Here is a 12,263-nt window from a genome sequence, read left to right on the forward strand (position 1 = left end):
CCGGCTTAGCTTAGGCTTTCCTCTGCTTCAGCATCTCAATGTACATCTGGAGGGACTTCTGGATGGAGTCCCTGGAGATGAAGCTGACGAAGTTCTGGACGTCGGCATCCCGATGCTTCAGCAGGCGCTCCACGGCCTCCTTCCGCATCATGGACTTGGTGATCTGGCGGGCGTGATCTAGGTGGCAGAGAGAGAAAGCCGATTGGATCAAGCAGGGGGTGAGGGAGGGCAGCCCCATCCTCCCACCCCGTAGCCTCCTGGTTGGCAACTGAAGGTGGAGGGAGAAACATCCCTCCAGGGGGCAAGGCTTGGCCCAGCGGCCTCCAATTGCCGATCCCTGACCTGACCCAAAGCCTGATCCATGGCTTCTCTAAATCCCAGCTCCGGGGATTGAAGCTAACTGGGCCGGACGCCCTCATTCATAGAATCATAGAGCTGGAAGGGACCACAGGGTCATCTAGTCCAACCCCCTACACAATGCAGGACACTCACAACTACCACACCCCCACACACCCCTACTCCATGCCCAGAAGATGGCCAAGATGCCCTCCCTCTCAGGATCTGCCTAAGGTAATAGAATCAGCATTGCTGACAGATGGCCATCTAGCCTCTGCTTAACAACCTTCCCTTCCCCCCTCCTCTGCTTACAAGGGCTGCCCTCCTCACTCTCCATCTGCACCTGCTATAGATACCTACAGGGAGCAGGAGGAGAAGCCAGAACCCCCGAGTGGGTTGTGGGGGACATGAGAGGGATGCAATGGAATGGCTCTCCTCAACACCCTTTAGAGGGGAAACACATGAAGCCGCCTTACACTGAATCAGACCCCCCTGGGTCCATCAAAGACAGTTTACTGACTATCTACTCCGACCGGCAGCAGCTCTCCAAGGCCCCAGGCAGAGGTCTTTCACATCACCTCCTTGCCTAGTCCCTTTAACTGGAGATGCTGCGGGGGATTGAACCTGGGACCTTCTGCATGCCAAGCAGAGGCTCTGCCATTGAGCCACGGCCCCTCCCCTCACTGAGCCACATGGCAAGGGCTGCTCCTGCGGCACTCCCCAAGACACTCTAGGGGCTGCAAAGGGGGTCCAACACAGAGCCCCTCCTGCAGCTTTTGCTGGTGCCGCCCCCCTCCCCCAGCGAGTAGACTCGTACTCGGCTCTCCAGATGAGCCCTCGCTCCACGGCCGTTTGCCTTGGGGTTCAGAGGCACATCGTGGGGCAGGGGCAGGATCTCTTGTACTTTCTCACCTGGAGTGGCCAGCCACTGGGCCATCACCTGAGTTGCCGCGTCCTGGATCTTCTCTTCGGGCACCAGCTGATCCACGAGGCCAACCTTGAGGGCGTTGGGGGCAGGATAGAGGAGGCCGAGCTGCAGGGATCTCTCCGTGGCCCTGTGGCCGATGGTGCTGACCATTGCGTCTTTGAACCTGGCCACAAGGGACAAACACTCAGGCAGAAGGCACAGCGCCAGCTGGCCAGTCTGCACGTGACCCTCACCCAAAACCCCCGCCACCACCCTCTAGCTGCTCCTCCCCCGCTGCCCACATGCCTCCCTCACCAGAAAGGTGCAACGATTCCCAGCTGCGTCTCATTCAGACCGATGCAGTACTTGGGGTTATCGGCCATGAGCCTGTAGTCGCACGAGAGGGCTAACAGGCAGCCGCCGGCAGGGCTGGAACCCTAGGAGGAGGGAGCAGAGAACACGGGGTCTGCTTGGCCCCAGACAGCAGCTCTACAGCCTGCACTCTCAATGCTTCTCCCCCCACCCCGGTTCATCTTTCTTTAAAACATATTCATTGACATAAAATGCTCTTGCATTCTTGAGGCAGCTTGTTCTTTAAGTGCAAAGCAAGCTGGCTCTGAATGCAGAAGGAGAAGAAGGGTTGGTTTTTCTATGCAGACTTTCTCTACCACTTAAGGAAGAATCAAACTGGCAAACTGGCTTAAGGAAGAATCAAACTGGCCTTCCCTTCCCCTCCCAACAGACACCCAGTGAGGGAGGTGGGGCTGAGAGAACTCTAAGAGAGCGGTGACTAGCCCAAGCTCACCCAGCTGGCTTAAGAACATAAGAACATAAGAAAGGCCCTGCTGGATGAGACCCAGGCCCATCAAGTCCAGCAGTCCGTTCACACAGTGGCCTACCAGGTGCCTCTAGGAAGCCCACAGACAAGACAACTGCAGCAGCACCATCCTGCCTGTGTTCCACAGCACCTAAGGTAATAGGTATGCTCCTCTGATCCTGGAGATAATAGGTATGCATCATGACTACTATCCATTTGGACTAGTAGCCATGAATACCCCTTTCCTCCATGAACATGTGGAGGAGTGGTGAAACCAATCAAGTTCACCAGATTAGCATCCACTAATCAAACCCGGTTCTCCAGATCAGAGTCCACTGCTCTTAACCACTACTCCACGCTGGCTCCATGCAAGGTCCTGTGGGACAGAGTCCATGACACGCTGGCCAAATATTTACGCAAAGCAGTATCAGACTCCTGAGTTGAGAGCGAGCCCCTGCTGTTCTTCTAGCTGGACGGCAGGGGAAAGCTTTAAAAATAAAATGATGACAACTAATTTGGATGTTGTATTTTCAAGGCCTCACTGGCAAACAGGTGGCCCCAACCCTTCGACATCACCGTCTCCTTGTTGAATGCAAGGAAGCCTGATCACTTAAAGGCTCACACACCATTTGCCATGGAGGTCACCTTGCATGTCTTCTGCCATTTAAATGCAGGTTGCTTTTGGTCATCCCCATACACAGGGACACCCCCCCCCCCATTCCCACAGCATCCTACAGCTATTCCAGTATTTCAGCTAAATTAGGAGGTGGTCCTCCCTGCCTGGGCAGCCCAGTGAGCCAAGGACAGATCCCAGTGGGAGGGGGCCGGACACAAAGAAAGAGAACTTGCATTGACTGCCGCCACCGTCACCAGACTGGATCTGTACAGCTTCAGCCACAACTCCTGCACGGCCTTCCAGAACTCGGCATAGTGCTCCGGGCTTTTGCCGTGCATCTCGGTAATGTCCAGCCCCGCCGAGAAGATCTGGGGGACAGCCTGGGAAGAGGGAAGGGAAAGTGTCTCAGGCCGTCTCCCAGAACATCGCACAATGGAAAGCCCTACAGGTTGTACAAGCCCTGGGGGAAGGAGAGACCTGCCGGTATTCCATAAGAAAAGCCCTGCTGGATCAGACCCAGGAGGCCCATCAAGTCCAGCAGTCTGTCCACACAGTGGCCGCCCAGGTGCCTCTAGGAAGCAATGCTGATTCTATAACCTCAGGCAGATCATGAGAGGGAGGGCATCTTGGCCATCTTCTGGGCATGGAGTAGGGGTCGCTGGGGGAAGGTAGTTGTGAATTTCCTGCATTGTGCAGGGGGTTGGACTAGATGACCCTGGTGGTACCTTCCAACTCTATGATTCTAAGCCCACAAGCAAGACGACTGCAGCAGCATTTATCCTGCCTGTGTTCCACAGCACCCCATATAATAGGCCTGCTCCTCTGATTCTGGAGAGAATAGATATGCATCATGACTAGTGTCTATTTTACCTCCCCCAAAGAATGCTGTATCATCTGCACAGCTCACACACGTGCCACTAAGCGGGGGAAAGGCCGCCTTTGCCTGTAAGGCAAGGGCCACACTTCCTTAAACCTGGGCCAAACACAGAACCAAACAGGGGCACCAGAAGACAAAAAATTCCTTCCTGGCCCTGAGACTTGAAGCAAGGTCTGTCCGTTGAACCGCCCAGAATTGTGGAATATGATGCTGTGCTAGCAGATTGCTTCTGCAGTTGCATATCAGGGGCAACAGAGACGACAGATCACCTGATTCTATTCTCTGATCAACGGATTGCACCCAGGACCATCTGGATTGCCTCTCTTTTATCTAGCTATAGGCCGTGGGTTGTATCACTACTGCTAGCAGACTCTGGCCCAGAAATAACTAGATGTGTTGCAAAATGACTGGCAATAGTAGTTTCTTTAAAGATCCATTACAATGATTTTATTGCTGATTATATACGAATTGGTTGGGTCTATGTATTTATTTTCTGATGCGCTAAATGAAGGTATTATCTATTTCATTGTTTATATTTGCAATAGCATTTGTAATATTATAATGTTTTAAGTCTTTTAAGATTTTATCATGTTTTAACTTTTATGTATTCTTCATGCTCAAGATCTTTGGTCATATGAGATTAATAATAAAGGAAAGGAAGGGATGTTGTTGTACTCGTACTGCCGACTAAAACGGCCCCCCACCTGAAAGCATCACTCACTAGAGGTGCTAATGCTCTGCACAGCCCAACCCTTAAGCTTTTAATTAGTTCAACTATGCCCTGACCTGGATGGCCCAGGCTAGCCTGATCTCGTCAGATCTCAGAAGCTAAGGTCAGCCCTGGCTAGTATTTGGATGGGAGACCAAGGAATACCAGGGTTGCTGTGCAGAGGAAGGCACTGGCAAACCACCTGTTAGTCTCTTGCCATGAAAACCCCAAAAAGGGGTCGCCATAAGTCGGCTGCGACTTGGGCACTTTACACACACACATGCCTGCAACACTTTCCAATCGGATCTGCTTCCCCCGTTTCATCCTACACTTTCTCAGGTAAGATTTTAAATTAATCCAAGCTGCTTAGCAGCCAACAGTTGGGAGAAGTCCTCATCCGTTTGCAGCTGAGTGCTGTTTTAACCCGCCTCTTTCGTAACACACCACCGCCAGGAAACCTTTCTCGTTTGTAGTCTTAATACAGTAGAAATCTAACAAAACACAGACTCAAGAAACCTTACAGTGGAATCAGTTCTGTTACGCTCTAAGGGGCCGTGGAACCCCTTGTTTCATTTTGAAGCTACTAATAATTAGCTTGCCCTGACCTGGATAGCCCAGGCTGGCCCAACCTCGTCAGATCTCAGAAGCTAAGCAGGGTTGGCCCCGGTCAGTACTTGGATGGGAGACCACCAAGGAAGTCTGGGATCGCTACGCAGAGCCAGGCAATGGCAAACCACCTCTGAACGTCTCTTGCCTTGAACACCCCAAGGGGTCACCGTAAATCAACTGCGACTTGACAGCAAAAATAAATAATAATAATAATAAGAGTTGGTTTTTATATGCCGACTTTCTCTACCACTTAATGGAGACTCAAACCGGCTTACAATCACCTTCCGTTCCCCTCCCCACAACAGACACCCTGTGAGGTAGGTGGGGCTGAGAGAGTTCCAACAGAGCTGTAACTTGCCCAAGGTCACCCAGCTGGCTTCGTGTGGAGGAGTGGGGAAACAAATCCAGTTCACCAGATTATCCTCCGCTGCTCATGTGGAGGAGTGGGGAATTGAACCCGGTTCTCCAGATCAGCACCACTCCAAACCACCGCTCTTAACCACTACACCATGCTGCAAAGGATGCTAGGTTATTGGGGGTGATGAATTTCCAAAGCACTTATGATTTTAGGCTCGTCCTTGAGTCAGATCCCACCAAGAGCAATTCATTTGTCTTGCCTCTTTGGCACGTTAAACAGAAAACGATTCCTTTCCTATCACTGTATGAACCACTCTCCTCAGCGGCAGCCTTCCCAGTGGCGCAAAGAATCAAATGAAGGCAGCAGGCCGAGCAGCAGCAGCAGGGAAGCCGCCGTTTCCAGAGGCTGCGGCCAGTGCGAAAGAGCCCAGTTCCCATCTCGAATCCGTACCGAGGTCAGGATGACCCCCCGGCAGGCCTTGTCGTTCTCCAGCTTCTCCAGGCTTATCGAGAACTCCGTTAGCAGCTCCAGGCTCAGGCTGTTCACGGGGGGGCTCTTCAGCTTCATCACGGCGACCCCTAAGCGACACACCCACACGTCAGCAGGAGAGACTAACAGAAAAGACACTTTTTTTGCAAAAAAAACACAAACCCCACTCCTGGCCACACGGCACTTTTGCGGTCAGAGCCTTCCTTGCCGCCTGAAATTCTACGTCCTTACGTAGGATGGCCACCAACACCTTTTCTGGTGCCTGCCAAGTGTTTTTAGACAGTGGGTGGGGCCAGGTGGGGCTTTTACCCAGCAAGGTTGGCCATTGGAGGTTTGATTGGCTGGGCAGTTTTTTAAAAATGCTGCTTTGGCAGCGGATGCCACCGCAGCCTATTTTGAGGCTTGCCCCGCCTCCCGAGGGAGCCACTTTGTGCCAGCCATCGGATGGCTACGCTCACCACACTGTGTCAGAACTCCAAAGGCGCCCGTAGGCTCAAAAAGGTTGGGGACCCTTTCGCAGAGGAAGGATAGATCTATGGGTGTTGTCAGGCTGACTTTTGGATTCTCCGTTTGCCGCCAGCTTCAAGGTTGTTTATCAGAACAGCCTCCAGCTGGCATAGCTTCTCAGAGCCTGGGAGCTTTGGGGGAGCCTGGTAGTCTGACCGGTGTTATCATGATATGACTGTATTGTCTGTGTTTCTCCATATAACCAAGCGTACACTTTCCCCCCTGCGTTCCTGCCTTCTGATTCCTAAGCTCTGCATACCTGTACCAATAAACCAACTCTTCTGGACTATCTGTCTCTTGGTGTGGCTATTGGACTTTCAGGACAAACAAGTGCTTACAGGTGTCAGCCATGGCAGCTAAATGGAACTGTGTTTAGAGAAGAAGAAAAGTTGGTTTTTTATACGCCGACTTTCTCTACCACTTAAGGAAGAATCAAACCGGCTTACCATCCCCTTCCCTTCCCCTCCTCACAACAGAGGCAGGCCGCCTCTGAATATCAAGTGCTGGGAGCAGGGTATCACTTCCTGGCTCTATTTTTATTTACATTATTTATTAAAACATGCATCTCCCCCCTTTCCTCGTGGTTCGAGGCAGCTCACATTAACGGCTGCAACTTCGACTTGCCACCTTCTTTGCAGCAACCAGCTGGGGGCCACTGCAGAGAAGGCTGGGCTGGCCGGACCCAAGGGGCAGGGGCCGCACCGTCCCTCTGCACTACAGCAGCCAGAGATTTGGCCTTGGTATTTACTCACAGGCCCCTTAGAGGCAGAGGCAAGGTGGAAGAGGACGAAAGGCCGGCCTCGGTCCAACAGAAGGGGCCGTTTTCGCCCGTGTGTCCCCGTTGGAGCCCTTCCCCCCAGGGAAGCCCCGCTGCCTGTGCTGCAAGGGCCAGACCACCTTTCACCTCCTTTCCGCTGGGTGCTAAAAGTCAGCGTCAAAACCCCAGGGGCCTGGAGCCGGGCCAGGGCTGCCCCGTGGCCGGCTGGACCCCCGGACAAGGATTCTTCTGGCCCGCTTCCAGGCGGAGGAGGCCCCGGCCAGCGGGCTGTTGTAGGGCTGCTTTTGTCCCTGACATCGTGGTTATGAGATCGTGTTAGTCTGTCCGTAGCAAAAGGCGTCTGAAAAAGGGAGAGGTGGCAGGAAGGCTGAACGTGTGAACACACGGAGCTGCCGTCTACTGAACCAGACCCCTGGGTCCATCCAAGGCAGTCTTGTCTGCCCAGACCGGCAGCGGCTCTGCAGGGTCTCAGGCAGGGGTCTTTCAAATCTACTACCTGCCTAGTCTCTTTAACTGGAGACGCCGGGGATTGAACCTGGTAGAGCCTCTGCATGCCCAGCAGAGGCTCTACCACTGAGCCACAGCCCCTCCCCTTATTCTAAATAAAGCTGCCTTGTACTGAGTCAGACCCCTGGTCCATCAAAGTCAGTATTGTCTACTCAGACCGGCAGCGGCTCTCCGGGGTCTCAGGCTGAGGTCTTTCCCATCACTTACTCACCTAGTCCCTTTAAGTGGAGATGCCAGGGATTGAACCTGGGACCTTCTGCATGCCAAGCAGAGGCTCTACCACTGAGCCACAGCCCTTCCCTAAAACACAAAGCTGCCGTCTACTGAACCAGACCCCCCACCCCCGGTCCATCCAAGTCAGTCTTGCTTGCTCAGACCGGCAGCGGCTCTGCAGGGTCTCCGGCGGGGGGTCTTTCGCAGCACCTACCTGCCTAGTGAGAGGCAGGAGAGGGAGGGCACCTTGGCCACCTTCCGGGCATGGAGTGGGGGGTCCCTGGGGGTGTGTGTGGGGGGGAGGTAGCTGTGCATTGTGCGGGGGGTTGGACTAGATGACCTTGGCGGCCCCTTCCCACTCTTATGCTTTAACTGGAGGTGCCCGGGATTGAGCCGGGGACCTCGTGCCCGCCCAGCAGAGGCTCGACCGCAGCCCCTGCCCGCCCTGGGGAGTCTCCAGGGGGCTGCTGGGACGGACTGCAGCCGCCGCGCGCTTCCCCGGGCGGACTTGCGCCTGGCCCTGCCTACCTGCGCCCTCCGCCAGCTCCACCAGGACCTTGTCGTTGCTGAAGAGGCGCCGCGGGGCCGGCCGGGCCGGAGCGGCGAGGGAAAGGCAGCCGGGCTTGCAAGCCCACCTTGCAGGGAGGGGCAGCCGCCAAGCTCGGCCGGCCCAGGCTGCCCGGGACGCCATCTTCGCAGGCAGGCAGGCAGGCAGGCTGGAAGGCGGGGAGGGGAGGGGAGGGGAGGGGAGGGGAGGGGAGGGGGCGGTCCCCTCCCCTCCCCTCCCCTCCCCTCCCGGCTGCGCAAGACCCGCGCTCCGCACCGCCCGGAGACCCGACGGCGCGCTCCCCTGCAGCCCTGCCCGTGCAAAGGCTAGCAGCCGGCGGGGAAAGAAGCGGCTCCTTCCCCGGGGGCGGCCGGGAGGGTTTTGCATCCCAAAGCGCGGCCTGCACGCCCGGGTTTTCTTTTCTTTTTTTTTTTTGGTTTTTTTTTTATCTTTGGGTTGGCCGCTTCCTGCGCGCGCAGCTTCCCCCCCTGCCCGCCCAGAACTCTGCACGGGGGGGTTGCTCTTTTGAGTTTGGATCGAGACCGCAAGGTAGACTTCCCCTGGCTATGGGAGATCCACTGATTTAGCAATCGGTAATAATCCCTTTTCCTTTCTGTAAAGCAGGGGTTCCCAACCCTTTTTTTGACCAGGGACCACTAGGACTTTTTTGTTCGGTGCAGGGACCCCAAGGTGCAAAATAAAAATTCCGAGATTTTGAAAATAAACTTTAATCATAACGGTTAGTTAAACATTAAACTTAGACTAATATTTGAATATATATATTTTTATAATAGAGAACTTTTAATTGAAAATATTAATTTATTATGGGTTTATAACTTTGTTTCGCGGACCTTAATTTAGTTCTCGCAGACCCCTGGGGGTCCACGGACCCCTGGTTGGGAACCAGTGCTGTAAAGGTATTAGGACAGCCAGGGAATAGCTTGTTGCTGGGCAGGATATCTCTGTGTGTGTGTGTCTGTGTGCTAAGGAATTGGGGCAAGAGTCATGGAGGGTTACAGTAAACCCTAACAAGAACTGGGTGAAACTGTTACCCTACTGCCGCCTTTATGTCTGGAGTGCTATCAGCCTACCCTGAATGTTGATGGGTTGTCACATCTTGAATTTGGATAACTATCCCTCCCTCAGTACAATCGGGGCTCAGAGATTTCTGCCCATTAGGGCCTCTGAGTCAGCAGCTGCAAATAAACTGTTTTCTTGAAATAACGATCTCCGGTCTCTCTCTCTCCCCCCACGAACCCTTGTTTACCACATCAGAATCCTAGAGTCGGAAGGAGACCACCAGGGTCACCGAGCCCAAGCCCCTGCACAGGGTTGCCAACCTCCAGGTGACGGCTGGAGAGCGCCTGCTATTGCAACTGATCCCTAGCCGATAGAGATCAGCTCCCCTGGAGAAAAGGGACGCTTTGGCCATTGGAGTCTATGGCACTGGAGCCCCTCCCCAACCCCCCCTCAGGCTCCACCCCCAAAGCCCCCTCCAGTGGCTAAGAGGCACCTGGCAACCCTACCCCTGCACAATGCAGGAGTTTCACAACTACCTCCCCCCACACCCCCAATGACCAGAAGATGGCCAAGATGCCCTCCCTCTTGTGAGAATTTGCATGGGGAAACTGTGCATGTACAGAGCAGCAAATCCAAGGCAAAACCTCCCGTGCACAAATGGCCCCTGGCTTCTTGAGTCTGCGCTTTGGCAGATTTACTAAGACTTATTTACTAAGACAGATTTATTAAGACTGCAAACGAGAAAGGTTTCCTGGTGGTGGGGTGTTAAAGAAGCCGGGTAAAACAGCAACAGCCGCAAACGGATGGGGACTTCTCCCAACTGCTGACCGATAAGCAGCTTGGATTAATTTAAAATCTTGCCTGAGAAAGTGTCAGATGAAACGGGAGACGCAGATCCAATTAGAAAGTGTTGTTGCAAATCCAAGGCAAAACCTCCCGTGCATAAATGGCTGGGGCCTGTAAGGGGAGCCGTCTGACAGCTTAGCTTGGAAGCCAAGCAGGGTCAGCCCCGGTTAGTATTTGGATGGGAGACCACTGAGGAAGCCGCCGTGGGTCTCTGTGCAGAGGAAGGCAAGGGCACTCAGTCTCTGCACATCTCTTGCTGTGAAAACCCCATGGTCCAAGGGGTTGCCATGAGTCCATAGTGACTTGATAGTATGCTATTATTATTAGGGGAGAGGCTGTGGCTCAGTGGTAGAGCCTCTGCTTGGCATGCAGAAGGTCCCAGGTTCGATCCCTGGCATCTCCAGTTAAAGGGACCAGGCAAGCAGGTGATGTGAAAGACTTCTCTACCTGAGACGCTGCCAGCCTGATTAGGCAATACAGACCTTGATGGACTGATAGTCTGATCTAGTACCAGGCAGCTTCATGTGCATGTTGGGGAGGGGCTGTGGCTCAGTGGTAGGGCATCTGCTTGGCATACAGAAGGTCCCAGGTTCAATCCCTGGCATTGTAATGCCTGAAATCATTATATGCTATGGGAAATGTATGCTTTTATGCTCAGCCCACATACTCGCACTTATAAAGATGCTAAGCCCAGAATATAAGGGCTAGCATCTAGCACAATACCATGTGAGAGCACATATATGTAATTGACATGCAGCCCCAGGTATAAGGGGTGAAGTATTGATCCTTGCCCTAATGTGTAAACATTTACGTTAGCATGAGTCTGGCAGACGCCATTATGAGCTGCCAGAACATAAGGCTACATTGCTGCCTGGTACAGCCTTTCACCAGTAGAAAGCTCAGAATTACCTTCCTCCTGAGGAATGTGTTTCCTACTTCCAAGGATAACAAGACCTAGTATTTGCTTAGAGCAGTGGTTCCCAACCTTTTTTTGGCCAGGGACCACTAGGACTTTTTTTGTTCGGTGCAGGGACCCCAAGGTTCAAAATAAAAATTCAGAGAATTTGAAAATAAACTTTAATCAGACCTGTTAGTTAAACATTAAACTTAGAATAATATTTGAATATATGTTTTTATAATAGAGAGCTTTTAATCAAAAATATTAATTTATTATGGGTTTATAACTTTGTTTCGTGGACCTTAATTTAGTTCTCGCGGACCCCTGGGGGTCCACAGACCCTGGGTTGGGAACCAGTGGCTTAGAGACAGCCTTGGCCAATATCTATGCTAATTAGAGTGAAGTAGACAACCAATGTCCAGTAAATCTACGTAATTGTAAACACCCCTGACCCAAAGTTATAAACGTTGTTGCAATACTTTGTTCGGTGTGTGAATTGTCCTGCGCATTTGGGGCAATTCTCACCCGGTGTGTATATTGGGCCTAATAAACAACTGCTTGAACTATCAACCTCCTACTGTGTTATTGTCATTGGAATTTAATACAATAATACAGACCCATTTCAGCATCTCCAGTGTTACAGCAAATTTAAGAGCTGGATTTAAGAGTTCATGACACTTGTCTTGAGAAAAAACAGATTTATTTAGCAATTGCTAGTCCCAGCTTTTCACTCTTGAGAGTAATAAAATGGAAAAGCTCGGCCCTGAACACAGGTGTGTAAGATTCTTTATAGACTTTGGTTAGTTCATTATACATTCAAAAATACATCACACATACATTATACTGTTGATTGGTCATGCAAATATTTTACAGTTAATTGGTGGATTTAATATGTAATTCATTTGTCCATTGGCTTACTTATACAGACATCTTATTGGTGAATTATAAGACAGAAATGACCTGATTGGTCAAATAAACTTGTGCAAGGAGTCCATTGTTAATGCACCTGTTACTTTATCTGGTAACAATTAATCTTTTTCCTCCCTAATAGTTCCCAGACATCTTGTCTGCTTTACTCTGTGTGTCAACCTTGGAAGAACAAGTAGTATTCTATAGTTATCTCTTCTCGGATGCTCTTTTGTCTGTCTTTAACTTCTAAAATGTATCTCTCCAGAGGCCCTCTGAGTTTGGAGTTTAGTCATGCTTTTTTTATTTATTTATTTTTTATT

The 12,263-nt window shown here is 51.9% G+C and overlaps 1 protein-coding gene across 1 annotated transcript; it reads right to left on the minus strand.

Moving 5' to 3' along the window:
• Positions 1 to 8,414, minus strand: ECI1 (enoyl-CoA delta isomerase 1). The gene is made up of 6 exons (XM_056866335.1): positions 8,252 to 8,414; positions 5,680 to 5,807; positions 2,910 to 3,056; positions 1,559 to 1,680; positions 1,249 to 1,427; positions 1 to 177 (listed from the first exon to the last, which is right to left on the minus strand). Exons 1-6 carry the CDS (start codon positions 8,412 to 8,414, stop codon positions 11 to 13), a joined length of 906 nt encoding a protein of 301 aa, XP_056722313.1. The 3' UTR covers positions 1 to 10.
• Positions 8,415 to 12,263: the final 3,849 nt, after the last annotated feature.

The sequence above is a fragment of the Euleptes europaea genome, chromosome 21, assembly GCF_029931775.1.
Source record: "Euleptes europaea isolate rEulEur1 chromosome 21, rEulEur1.hap1, whole genome shotgun sequence".
Taxonomy (NCBI): Eukaryota; Metazoa; Chordata; class Lepidosauria; order Squamata; family Sphaerodactylidae; genus Euleptes; species Euleptes europaea.

What these genes read in the sequence shown, in the direction of transcription:
- ECI1 (XM_056866335.1), bottom strand. Translation starts at nt 8,414, where the DNA reads ATGGCGTCCCGGGCAGCCTGGGCCGGCCGAGCTTGGCGGCTGCCCCTC. An exon ending in GGAGCTGGCGGAGGGCGCAG is followed by an intron (nt 5,808 to 8,251) that starts GTAGGCAGGGCC and finishes TGTGTCGCTTAG; the next exon opens with GGGTCGCCGTGATGAAGCTG. An exon ending in GGGGGGTCATCCTGACCTCG is followed by an intron (nt 3,057 to 5,679) that starts GTACGGATTCGA and finishes CCCTCTTCCCAG; the next exon opens with GCTGTCCCCCAGATCTTCTC.